The sequence below is a fragment of the Heterodontus francisci genome, chromosome 9, assembly GCF_036365525.1.
Source record: "Heterodontus francisci isolate sHetFra1 chromosome 9, sHetFra1.hap1, whole genome shotgun sequence".
In the NCBI taxonomy this organism is placed as follows: Eukaryota; Metazoa; Chordata; class Chondrichthyes; order Heterodontiformes; family Heterodontidae; genus Heterodontus; species Heterodontus francisci.
In genome coordinates this window covers 85370147-85384575 of record NC_090379.1, presented here as the reverse complement: position 1 = coordinate 85384575, position 14429 = coordinate 85370147, and the positions used below count along the sequence as shown (strand labels likewise).

Sequence of the window (14429 nt, the reverse complement as noted above, 5' to 3'; positions counted from 1 at the left end):
TTGTGGCACACAAAGCAGAAATGCAGATCAATTCAGTTCATATTTTAAAGTGCCATATTTCCCTTAAGTAAATCTTGCATTTAAGAATATTCAGATATTATTTGCTACAAGGATGATAACAAAAATACATCTTGTGTAGTTGAGCAGAGAATGTATTTGTTACACCACATGGTACTGCATGTATGAACTACTTTTTATGGAAAAAAATTGTTAAATCCTATTCAAGACATGATTGAGATTGAGTGATTCAGTGGATTTGAACACAGTCATTTCATTTTTGGAAATTTGATTTAAATCCAACTCAGATGGAGGGACGGAAATCTCTGTATGATGGCTGTAAGGGCCTGAAATTAAATTAAATTGGCAGTGTTGTTCAAAGAGGCCACAAGGCTGTCTAATGTCCAAAACTGAAATGTCAAGAGGAGCGTGTTCAGATTGACTTTGGGGTTAAGGCATATTGTTGAGCAGAGTGAATTTTATTTCCAAATGAACAGAGAGTATGTGATGTCAATGCTGGGTTGAAAATGAACATAAAATTCACCAGCACAAAAAACATTAAAAATTGGGGAACCCAAATGAAAAAACTGATTCTGAAGCCCACTGATCACAACAGTTATAGATAAAGCAAACTAAAATGAGCAAACCTGAGCTGCTACGAAAAGGGCTATTTGCTCTTACAAGGTTCTTTTGCCCTATTTTCAGAAATGGATTCTCCTCGGTTGTACAACCTGTCACTCTTATATTAATTAATATTTTTGATAAGCAAGCATTCTTTCATCAAACACAGAAATATTAATGAAGAGTTGAGTTCAAATTAAAAATCTAATTGTTTAAGTTTCTTCAAAAATAATTACTATGGCTATAATAAATGTATGTTTCATGAGTTGATCAAGGAGTACAAAATTATCTGTTTCATCATCCAAATCTTCACTCAAATGGAAATACTACTAATATCACTATCCTGCAATGGAACAACATTTACTGTTCATCAATTCAAAGCACACCGTGGCACCCAGTCTATTGCTTTACACTTAAAAGTGGTGCTGTGATGATTATGTTATATAACTCATTAAGTACAGTGAAGAGGAACTAATGTTACATGACACCCCCCACTGTACTGACAATGTGCGAGGAGCTTATGGACTTCTTTGTCACTCATACTGAAACCATTTGTTCAGCTGCTTTTTCTGCTTCCTCTCCCTCCATCTTCATGCCCACCAAGTCAAACACACCTCCAGGCCCTCCCCTGCCCTAGATTTGAACCCCCTTCACTCTCCAATTTCTCTCCATTCTTCCTCCATGTTTTCTCCAAGCTCATTTCATCCACCACCAGCTCCTTTGACTCCATTCTCACTAAACTACTGATCACCCAACTTCAATTATTGGACCCCATGCTATCTGAAATGTAAATGGCTTCCTCTTCTCAGGAACTGTGCACCCTCCCTTTCAACCATTCCTCAAAAGAAAATCATCAACCCTATGTCCTGGCACACTATCACTCCATCTCCAACCTCCCTTTCCTCTCCAAATTACAAGCAGGAGAGTGGACTTAGGGTAGGTGATCAATGTGGATAAAAACATTGGTACAGGCTGGATGGGCTGAGTAGCCAGTTTCTGTGCTGTAAGATTCTATGGTGGTAAAATTAAATTGTGGTTTGTACACAAAATGTACAATAGCTGATTGCAATGCCCACTCTGCTGCTCAACTGGGCATCTCAAACAGGTTATGCTGGACTTATCAGCTCAGAACACTTTTGGTGGCATCTAACCCTCATATGCAATGGAAGCATAGAATTAGTTTCAGTACATTCCCAAGCTGGTCAATGAGGGATAAACTATGTAGGATTCTGCTGCTAATTGTTAACAGCATCCCTGTTGGAAGTGGATACTGGGTGAAGATAAGTGAGGCTAATACGTACATATGCCCAGCTACACATTTGTGTAGCCTGGTGAGACTCTCTGTTCAGGATTACATATGAAGATTGGCAATTTGGTTGAAATATCAATCATTGTGGAATTATACATCAACAAAGCTAAAGTAAAGCAATAAAATTGCCCTTTAACCTCTTCTAATCTAAATGATCAAATGCATGAGTTGGGAACACAAATTTATTCTTAGACTGTGCACACATGGCTATGAACTAAGAGGATTGACAAACTCCACTTTATTGGCAAAAGTATGAAATAATTATGAAAAATAATTGGTTTAGTCAATACAATAATTGTACAAACATTTATAAACCCGGTGAATATATGTAATACCAACATTTTATTAATAAATTTTTTTCATTCAATTTGTCAAATGCGTTTAACATTAATATATATAAATTATGAATTGATTACTTAGGAGTCGAAGAACAAACTTCATACAAGGGCTAAATGACCATAATAACAGTTAGTATGTAAGCAGACCAGGGTCAACATATTTAGTCACAGAACCTTTAAACAAAGCATGGAAGTGAAAGGAATGAAGAAATTTGGAAGAGTACAGATTTACCACAGACACTACTACTGATCAAATATGTCACAAGAACCCCAGGTTTGACTACTTATAATTATATGCATGTCCCTATTTCTTTTGATTACCAAAGTCTTTGGATTTTGCATTGGACAGCACCGCAATTCTGCAGGAAAAACAATTACTGTAGTCTAACAGTTAAACAGCATGAGTAAAAATTGTGCCTTGCAAGAAATGTGAACAAATGTTGAAATCTTATTCTGTAGAAAAGCATTGCTAAAACACCTTGACATTGATAACATCTCCAAATGCAAATGATTTATAACTTAAAGAGAATTCAGTTTAAACCTTCAGGATTGCGATCGACATAACATCTGTTGTCACTCAACAAAGAACTTGATGGTAACAACACAAATTGCTTTGTTTTGAGCAAAAAAATGCCCTCAAGAGTAAAAAGAATCGGAGAAAGATTGCTGTTATTTCATTTTCACTTTGATTTTACAAAGTTACAATGGTCAAGTGTTTTCTGGGTGTATCATAAATATATGCTTACTTTAATCACTATCAAGTTAAACTTTTGTGCTCATGAAAGTGAAGGATATCAGTGCTAGAGAATGAAACATATTGTACATTTAGCACCTAGCTTTAATCTATACACAGCAACTAGGCCCTTATGTAGACTAAATGTAATGTAATGCTTGTTCTATGCAGCTCAACAGCCCTGTCTCAGAAGACCATCTCATATGTGGCTATGAATGTGATCAATGTGATCTTTTACATATTCCACACCAGCCATCCTTCTGTCTTTCCTGAGAGGCACTGCCTATTATTAACTTGCACTAAGTTGCAAAGAGTTTTGTGCTGTGGATCCAATGTTGAATCTAAGCTTACCTAGTGCGTTTAGCCAACACAGTTCGGAGAATGTCGGGCGGAATCTTACCGGCCCCTCGACGCCTCGGGTGCGAACACACCATCATTTTAAAAATGACAGGTTGTGTCAGAAAACACTGGTAGTGAGGGTTGGATAAGTTTGGAAGGGGAACGCAGGAAGATAGTTTGGGGTTAACTCTGTTTAAATCAAGCAAGGCAATCCAGTGATATGGGAAGTGCAGTATATTCATTACATCTGTATTATCATGCAGAGATAAAATAGTACTGATTGAATTAAATGAGTCTGATCATAACAGTTACTCTTTTTGTTCACTTGCTGTGAAATAAAATAACTTAGCAATTTGTATCAGGCCACATCTTACTTGGTGATTCTTGATCTGCCTTCAAAAAGATTGGAGAGACACATGGGGGCATGTGCAAAGCATACAAATATCTGGTTCCTATCACAAAGGGCTAAAATTTCTGCGCCCTGGGTTATGCTAGCATATTGTTAGATATTGGGCGATATGAGGCTACTATGGCATGTAGGAGGCACGGTGCCTCTTTGGGTGACTACTACCATTGAATGTGAAAAGTTCCCTAGGCAGACCCTCAACATGTACCCATAGAATTCCAACCCACTGCACAACTTAATCCCTAAACTTAATCACTTTATTTCAGGAGGGAGTTATGCTCCAAAATGATATTATTTTTATCCTTGTAAAATCATTACTAATCTCCCCCACCACTAACATTTTTTTGAGAATTTCCCTCCTTTTCTTAATTCCTTCTGGTTACATGTGTAGAACATTCTGTGATGTAGAGAGTGGTCAGGTAATAGAGGCCTCTTCCTCTGCTTCCTTTGTAGCAGAATGAGTGTCAGTTTCCCATATGTTGACTCACCTTAACTCTTCTCATCTTCCTACTTCCTTTCTGGCGGGTGCTTTCCTTTCCTTCACCATTTATCCTGAATGGCATGGCTATAATTATAAATTTCCTAAGTGTGGAGTAAAAAGAGCCCATGTTGCATTGTTTTGTGATGCGTGTTATTGACCAGCCTGCTATCCAGATCAGAAGGCCCCAGATTCAATTGTTGGTAGTGATTAATTAGCCAACCTGCTCAGAGTGGCAATAGGGAAATTACCCCAATGCCTCTGAGTTAAGGAGAAAGTAAAAAAGAGACTAGCATTTATATTGCACCTTTCATGACATCAGGATGTCCCAAACTGCTTTATAGCTAATTAATACCTTTGAAATGTAGTATAATATAGGAAGCAGAGTAAACTCCCACAAATAGCTAGATGGATAAAGAACTGGCTGGGCAACAGGAGACAGAGAGTAGCAGTGGAAGGGAGTTTCTCAAAATGGAGACGTGTGACCAGTGGTGTTCCACAGGGATCCGTGCTGGGACCACTGTTGTTTGTGATATACATAAATGATTTGGAGGAAAGTATAGGTGGTCTGATTAGCAAGTTTGCAGACGATACTAAGATTGGTGGAGTAGCAGATAGTGAAGGGGACTGTCAGAGAATACAGCAGAATATAGATAGATTGGAGGGTTGGGCAGAGAAATGGCAGATGGAGTTCAATTAGGGCAAATGCGAGGTGATGCATTTTGGAAGATCCAATTTAAGAGTGAACTATACAATAAATGGAAAAGTCCTGGGGAAAATTGATGTACAGAGAGATTTGGGTGTTCAGGTCCATTGTTACCTGAAGGTGGCAACGCAGGTCAATAGAGTGGTCAAGAAGGCATGCGGCATGCTTTCCTTCATCGGACGGGGTATTGAGTACAAGGGTTGGCAGGTCATGTTACAGTTGTATAAGACTTTGGTTCGGCCACATTTGGAATACTGCGTGCAGTTCTGGTCGCCACATTACCAAAAGGATGTAGATGCTTTGGAGAGGGTGCAGAGGAGGTTCACCAGGATGCTGCCTGGTATGGAGGGCGCTAGCTATGAAGAGAGGTTGAGTAGATTAGGATTATTTTCATTAGAAAGACGGAGGTTGAGGGGGGACCTGATTGAGGTGTACAAAATCATGAGAGGTATAGACAGGGTGGATAGCAAGAAGCTTTTTCCCAGAGTGGGAGATTCAATTACTAGGGGTCACGAGTTCAAAGTGAGAGGGGAAAAGTTTAGGGGGGATATGCGTGGAAAGTTCTTTACGTAGAGGGTGGTGGGTGCCTGGAACGCGTTGCCAGCGGAGGTGGTAGACGCGGGCACAATAGCATCTTTTAAGATGTATCTAAACAGATACATGAATGAGCAGGAAGCAAAGAGATACAGACCTTTAGAAAATAGGCGACATGTTTAGATAGAGGATCTGGATTGGCGCAGGCTTGGAGGGCCGAAGGGCCTGTTCCTGTGCTGTAATTTTCTTTGTTCTTTGTTCTTTTTTAAATAGCAATGAAATAAATTACCAGATAATCTTTCTTTGTCACTAATGTTGGTTGAGGGTTAAACATTGACCAGAACACCAGAAGGAGAATTCCTCTGCTCTCCTTCAAATAGTGCCATGGGATCTTTTATGTTTTGAGAGTGGCGTTGGTTTAATGCTTCATACAAAGCACAGCACCTCCAACACTGCAGCACTCCCTCAGCACTGCACTGACATCTCACGCCTAGATTATGTGCTTAAGACTCTGACATGGGATTTGATTCTGTAAGCTTTTTGACTTGGAGGCCAGCCATGGATGACAGGGAAGGGAAAGTCACTCAGGGTTTCCATTCCTGATCATTCTCCAACACCCCCTGCTGGCAAGATCATGTGTTGTACATTTGATAAGGCCAGTATTGAGCTGGCCTGGGATGGCCTCCGTCCTCCTCTTTTCCAAGGGTTTAATAGCCTGCTGACACTCAGTCAAGATTGCAGCTGAAGATTGCATGCTGGGCAACAGGTGCCTGACAGTAGTTACTACTTTTAAGAAAGGATGGGCGATGAAAAGAAGGAAAGAAACTGTCTGAAAAAAGGAAGGGGTCTCTGCATAAATGAAATAAACAACTTCCTCTGCAGTATTCTAATTATATATTGTATGCATTCCATTGTTGAGTGATTTGTAACAAAGAATTTTAGCACTGGAGTTTGTCTTTCACATAGTGAAGTGTTTGTCATTGTGGCAAGCCAGATACTTATGAACACTGAGTACCAGCAAGAGGTGCACGTCAGCTGTGCCACTTTAATGTCTTTTGTTTGAAATAGTCATACCACAGGAAATTCTGGACAAGCTCGTGGCGCAATTTGCTGTGGTTACAGCTAGCATTCATTCTTGCCAAACTGTTCCATTTTTTTTATCCACAGAGAAACTAGTTCCATCTAGGTGGTTATTCAATTCTGCTTCCAACATATGCAAAAAAACCCAACTATTTATACAAGGTGTTGTTGATCACACATGCTGCATAAAAGGAATTGCACGATTCCAATTAAATATACATATATACACATATGCATGGTGTAACTTACTTGTTGGTGGCTGGATACTGACTGTGGCAGTATAATTTTTATTCAGTTCTTTTCTGCTTCCATTGAAATAATAACAACATTTTAAAAGTCTTACGGAATGTTTTGTTACATAGAGCATAGCACATGGGGTTGACTGTGCTGTTGACATAGCACAACCAATATCCAAGATGCCATAGTGATCGTGGTATACAGTTTGAACAGAATGTTGACACTAATACCATAATATTGTAAGGTGTCCAGGTGATAATGAAAGCTAATAGGATAGCACTAAGAGTCTGAGCTGCCTTTTTTTCTTTGATCAAAACCAAACGTTTTCTCTTGGTGATCTGACTTCCAAGGTTTTGATCAAGATTTTTCATAAATGGGGCTTTTGGGTCAGCAGATGAACAAGGTGTTATTTTTATTTCTGTGCAACCATTACTTGTATCTGGAGTTGTTGAAAAACTGCTATTTTTAACGGCCAATTTATTACATTTGTAGGAAACATATTTTTTATCTTTCTGCATTTGTTTTTTTACAAGAACATCTTCCAAGGACATCCTTGTGTCATCTTCACCAGTACACTCATCATTCTGATTCTGTCCCTGAGACACTGAGCAGACTGATTTTGTGGTAAGCTTTTCATCATCCTCTGATGTTGGATAATTAACAAAAGAAGTCAGTTTGTCACTTTTTAACCATTCTTCTGTGACATTTGGTGTGTGTGTGGATCTTAGAGTCACTGTTGTGCTTATGTTTGAAGAAGACCATGATACTTGGCATCTTTCCCTGTTACAAAGCTTGCGTCCTTCACAACCAAAGCAGGATGTCAACAGAGTCTTTCTGGAGGAAGCGACTTCATTTTCAGACCCTAGATTTGATCCTTGAAGTTCTGCCAGATCCTTAGTGCGTCTTTCGGTCTCTTTGTAGATACGACAGTACAATATCGTCATCACCGACACAGGAATATAGAAAGCAGCTATTGCTGTACCAAAGGTAATAATGGGCTCAGACAAAAATTGTATCTGACACTCATTTGGACGAACTGTTCTTTCTCCAACCAAGTACTGCCAGCATAAAATTGCAGGAGCCCATAATATAAAGGATATTAACCAAGCAAGTCCAATCATTATACCAGCCCTTTTAGGTGTACGTTTAGCCCTATAGGTCAAAGGTCGTGTGATTGAGAAATACCTGTCAAAGCTTATGAGGAGCAAGTTCATGACAGAAGCATTACTAGCTACATAATCCAGTGCCAGCCACAGGTCACATGTCAAATTTCCTAGCGACCAGTAACCTATTAGTATATAAGAAGTGTAGAGATTCATTGAAAACACTCCAATGATGAGATCAGCACAGGCCAGACTTAACAAGTAATAATTGTTCACAGTCTTAAGCTGGCTGTTCACTTTGAATGACACAATGACTAAAATGTTGCCAATTATTGTTATCAAGCTTACTATTGCAGTAATGGTGGCAATTGATACTACTTTCAAAAGGCCGTGTCCCGCCTCTTGATTGGAGATATTGCTGTTTAGAGATGTATTCTTAAAAAGATCTGATCCCATGATTTTAGGAACTGGAGTAATATCTATAGTAAACAATGACCAATGCGCTTTACTCTGTTAAAGGCAGATGAGATATCTAATATCAATGACATCAACTTGGGATGATAATAGAGTAATTTCTTCTGCACATATCTTTCCTGTTTGCTTCTTTGATTTTTCTGAAAAATAAAAATTATGATTACTAAAACGTTTTGCTTTAGTGACTTACTACTTGTTTTCCAGTATCCAGTATAATATCTTATAATTTCGCCATATGGTCAATCATTTTGATTGACTTGACTGGTTAAAGAAAAGGCACTGGAATAACCAATACAATTTTGAGCACATTTTAGGCCCTTTCTCTTTAACTAGTCCCAGTCTTCAACTAGTTCCAGAACTACTATCAGTAATTCAAATGTCTCGTAGTTTATCACAATACAAATATAATATTGCTACAGTAATATAAAATTCTTAATGCAGCATTATATAAAACCGATATTTGGAGTTGAACATGTTCCAGAAATGTTGCTGTGCCACAAATACTGCAATAAAATAATCCTCATCAGAAGCAGAAAAGGGCTGTGCCCAAACGTTGATCATTTAAGTCAAAACATTATGAACTAGACTTTCTACTTTGGGCACAATCGAGAACTTGCATCCAAAATACACTAGATTTTCTGCTGATTAGGTTACAGTTTGAGTGTCCAATAAAATCAATTTGCATAAAATGTAGCATTTTCAATGAACAGCGCAATTGGTCTTATTTCTTTATTTTTCTTTCAATTAAACAGTATCCTTTGATGTGATAAGTGATAACCTGGTACAGTTTCACCAATACAGATGAAAATGGGTTTATCACCAAAAAAAAGAATTTTTATTAAGGATGTTCAGTTTTCCACCTGCGAGCAACCTGATTTAAAATCACTGAAACTGACTTTTGAAAAAAAAATCGTCGTTAGATAGCACAGTACTTGAGCATTACTGAAAATAGAGACATGTTGTTGAAGCTTTTTGTCTTGCACTCATCAGGACAATCCACAAGAATACCAATGTAAGGGAAAACAACAACTTTATACTGTATGAGAAGAGAGTGCTGGTTGGTTGGCAAGTGAACTCTGATTGGTAGAGGCGTTGCCATGGAGAATGCACCAGTTTACGGTGACTGACAGTTACAGTGGTGATTGCAGCCCTCCAGTACTTCACCAATTGGCCATTCTTACTAAGGTATCTAAGGTGTCTTAGTAGATAATTCAGGCAAGAGTAACGTCACAGCTGAACCCTGATTGTGTTCTCACACTTTCCAGCAGAGGTCGCTGAAGAGCAATCAGGAAGTGATTCCAGAGTATTAAGATGGATTGTGAACATCTAAGCACTGACAAGGTTTTGCACTTGAGCCCCCTGTGATAGATAAATACCATATCACACATTGCATTTATCCACTGAAAAACAGGACTTAAAATAATTGTACATTAAGGTTACACTGTTTGATAGAGGTAGCTCAGATGAGTCACATTCTAAAATGATTGAATGGAATTGTTTAAATCCAAATTTGACCATCAAAAATTCTTAAAAGTAGGTTTTGACAAACTATCATGTGGGCAAAAGTATTCAGTTGAAGGATTGGTGTGCTATATTTATTTAAAGGTAATTTAAAGTGCTCCAAAGATCTTACAGGATACAGTGCTCTATATTTGGCATATAGAAAGGCCCCCTGGCCTCATGTCTCTGCAGATCAGCTGGAGTGATAGACATGATAATTAATCAATTTTATTTATCACTATCTGATTCGCAACATAGGAGATGGAGCAGGTTGCAAGTGGATGAGAGCCAACAGCTACAGTCTGCTTAGCTGGCACAATTGCTGCTTCACTTGATTTTTTTTTCAAATGGCAGCTTTTTGTCATTAAAATTATAATTCAGTTGCTTTTGCGATCAACAGTAGTATCAGAACACATAGTTCTCTTGTTAATGCATTGGTTCAAAAGTATACTATATCCATAAATTCAACTATAAGGTAAATTCATCTTATTATATTATTAATGTGATAAAGAGGGCAACATGGTCCCACTATCGAATATAGACAGCTCGTGTTTTAGGAACACAAGAACATGAGTGGGCCATTAGCCCCTTGAACCTGCTCCACCATGGCTGATCTACACCTCAACTCTATTAATCTGACTTTGATCCATATTGCTTGAGACCCTTACCTTTGAAAAAAATTGTTGATTAATAATAAAGAAGGGAATATGGCTTTTATATCAGAAATTTACAGTTCTCTTATTTGGCAAAGCAGGTATACTGGATCACTTCAGCACAGTGAATACTGGAAAATCAGCATGGGTCAGAGTGCATGCCTATAGAAGAATTTGTCTGATTTTCCTTCCATTAAACAAGAAAACAGCTGATCCTCGTCGAACCAGAAAAATGCCTCCTCCACATTGTGTAGACCTGTCCATATTTGTTACAAGATTGCAAATAAATTCTTGGTTTTCTCTGTATATTGCATCTTGGTGCTGGGCACTGACATTGTTATAAACAGTAGAAAAAAGGATTGTTATGTAAAATAAGCTTTTCAGTGGAGTTGACAGCTGAATTGAATTCAAAACTTGAAGTAGCTTAAACTGAGTGATTCTGATTAACTTGAGAATTCTGATAATTTCATGTCCAGGTCAGTAGGTCCTTTCAAAAAACAGTGTGATGCATACCTCCAAGAAATTAAATGTGTATGTCCCATCTGGTGTGATTGCCTTTAACAGTGATGTCCCTTTAAGATCTTAGTATGCAAATGAGCTATGTGCCAGGATGCAGTCACGTGATTACTTGCCAGATTCACTCTTGCTACTCTAACACCAAGAGGCAGGTCCTGTAAATGGTTAGCTCGACACTGTATATACTTGTTAGCTGTTAATAAACAGCTGTTTTGAGATATGGAAAGTGCTGGAAGATCAACTCAGATTAAGAGTGAATTTTAGAATTCACTGCCTAGAATTGATGTCCTACAGGCAACAGCCACAGGAATCAATAGACCAATTTGTCAGTCGATCTTGTAGTAAGGTCAATGAGTGCAATTTTTCAGAAGTTGAGCTGTCAGACTGTATAATGGAGCTGATGATCATATCAACACCCATTGTTGCATTTCAGAAAGACCTCTTGGGGAAAAGGAAAGGTCACAGCAATGGTGCACTGCTGGAAGATGGCAAGAAATATGAAGCCTTTGTAACTGGACAACAGCACCTACAAGTACTAGGTGTAGCCAACAGTATCAGCACCATAACCAGGTCGGAAAGGACAAGCAAGCAGTGTAGTAAGTGTGGTTGGTCCCACTCACAGCGTAGATGTCCTGCATTTCGTGACTTGTGCAAGGTATGCGGTGCAAAAGGACACTGGGCCCACCTATGCAAGAAATCTGGCTCCAAAGTCTGAGCCAGAAGTCACAGTCAGATGCAAACAAACAGACAACAGGGCAACAGCAGCAAAGAAAGTGCCAGAGACCCGCATAAACGCAAGCCAATACATGAGGTCCACAGCAAAGCAGACCTAAGACAAGACTCAGAGAGAAGTACTCAGACAGAAGATGAACAGGTGTTTCACATTGTGAACCTGACACATCATGTTGATGAAGTCAAACAATTGGAAGCTTTCGCCACTATTCACATCATGTATTCAAAGAAAGCTGGCAAACATACACTCAAGGTCAAGGTTGACACCAGCACTAGTGCAAATATCCTACCAGTCCGAATCCGCAAAGATATGTAGCAGAGTCATTGGAAGTCAACGTTACAATCGACAACTGCCAAGCTATCTGCATATAATCGGTCACCCATCCCTTGCAGTGGCACACTAACACGGCAGTGCAGCTATGGCAAGTTGGCATGGAAACCATAAACGCTCTACCTAGTAGACACGAGCGGATCAGCAATGGGAGGACTACCAGCGTGTAAGGACCTCAACATCATAACTAACCACAAGAGCATTGCCAACTGGAAACCTCCAAGGACAGGAACCTGCTTGCAGAGTCTGACCATTATCAAACGGTGCAGTCTGGAAACCCAGCAACAGCACAACTAGCCTTCACTTCTGCTCTCTAGAGAACCGCCAGCACCACAACCAACCAGAACGGACAGGTACCTCCATGAGACCAAGTACTCTTCCCCCACAATTCCTCAACTTTGAGCCCCGAGCCTTCAGACATGGAGGATGAGGAGAGGCGAAGGACACACAATGTCCTGAAGAAGTAGAGGAGGACTGAGTTGAAGCACAGTCTGTTGGATCTTCGCGATGAGATGCTGGAGCTTTCCAAGAATGACAAGGCCTCAAAAGTGGTCATTTTGAGAAAAATAACAAAGAATATTAGCCGGCTGAAGGCAGAGCAACAGAAACTGAATGCAGAGAGGGAGAAACCTCAGAAAAAACAGCAACAGTTGAGACGCAAACTCTCCGAACAAGAGTTGTCAAACCACTGAGACCATTTATGGACTTTTGAGCCTCTATACTTGTAAAGTTTATAATCTCTATTCATGTGTAAATAATTCTGATGTTATTTAATTTTATGTATTTTTACTATTAGCATCAGACAACATAAAAAGCTTCTCATTACACCATCATTCGTTTTCCATTAATGTTTGGCTGCCATCTGTGATTAAAATCATAACATCAAATGTAGGCATTTTAATTTTGTTGCAAAATAACAAGGTAATTATAGGAGGAAATATTTTCCCTGCAAATTTATCAGGAAGTTTGATTTTTATTCTTAGCCCAGCAACCTTTTCGAGACCCTTACCTCAATTTTGGACCACAAGTTGATCTGAGATTGCTAAGTTGATGGTGATCTTGGTCAGCAATGTGAAAATTACGTAACATAATGTTTGTATATCATTACATTGCATATCAAATTGGTAAGAGATTGGTGTCCATGATTTTCCACATGATAAAATCTTGTTCTTGGCTGGGCTGTTAAAATTGTGTCACTTTGTTATTTCCCTGCATTTAAGAGGGTGAAACAATAATGAAGGACTGTTAGATATGTCACCTAGGGTGGATTATCTGTAAGAAATTTGACAGCAGTGTGGACAATGGTATGGGAAAACATTTTTTCCTCACTCATGCTCATTTGGGAAGTTATGGGGAGTGGGATGGAGGCATGGGCATTAAGAAATGTATTTAAGATGAATCAGATTTGTCCCTGAGGAACACTGGAAGGATGGTTAGCCTCAAAGGCACAGATTTAAACATATTTTGTTTTCCTTACACTTCCAACCTTATTAGATGAAGGTCTTGGTGGTCATAAGTGCCATGACAAGAATGGCCATTAGTCAATTTACCTCCATTTTAGTGGTTGTTCAACCTCTTATACAGATATCACAGTTGTGCGCAAGGCTAGCATAAAACCTTCTATTTTCAGAAAGTGAATCCTTCCCTATGGTACAGGTGAGTCTCTCATTCTCCACAACAAATGTGGACAAAATGCTTTTGAGGTAAAGGCCTGCTCGGGTCTGCAAACAAAAACCCGACCCGAGCCCGAGTCCTTCCATTTTTTGCCGAGCCTGACCCGACCCGACCATCAGTTAACTTACCTTCCGTTTTTCACTTTGTTGCTGATCTGCACAAGCTTAAAATAACAGTAACAAAACCACCTTTCTAGTCCAAAAATTAAATTAACAGTGGAGCTACTTACCTGTGATAGAGCGTGTCTGACCCAGCCCGACCCGAGCCCGAATGCTGGACCCGGAAATGCAACCCAACCCAATCCGAACCCGACACATGGCGTCGAGTCCCGTCGGGTTCGGGTCAGGTAGCAGGCCTTTATTTTGAGGTATTGTTGATGACGATGGTAAGAATGACAACAACAAATACAATATGCATTTATATACTGCCTGTAACATAGAAAAATTTACCAAAGCACTTCACAGAGGTATTATCAAAAAATGGATGCTGAGCCAAAGAAGGAGCTATTGGAATGGTGACCAGAAGCTTGGTCAAATAGGTGACCTTTAAGGAGCGAGTTAAAGGAGATGAGAGAGGTGGAAGGATTTAGGAAGAGAATACCAGAGCATCGGGTTTCAGTGTCTGAGGGCATGGCTGCTAATGTTGGGGTGAAGGGAGGATGCTCCAAA

The 14429-nt window shown here is 39.4% G+C and overlaps 1 protein-coding gene across 1 annotated transcript; it reads right to left on the bottom strand.

Annotated features, from left to right (window-relative positions):
• Positions 1-6828: 6828 nt before the first annotated feature.
• Positions 6829-8337, bottom strand: chrm5b (cholinergic receptor, muscarinic 5b). The gene has a single exon (XM_068038364.1). It carries the CDS (start codon positions 8335-8337, stop codon positions 6829-6831), a length of 1509 nt encoding a protein of 502 aa, XP_067894465.1.
• Positions 8338-14429: the final 6092 nt, after the last annotated feature.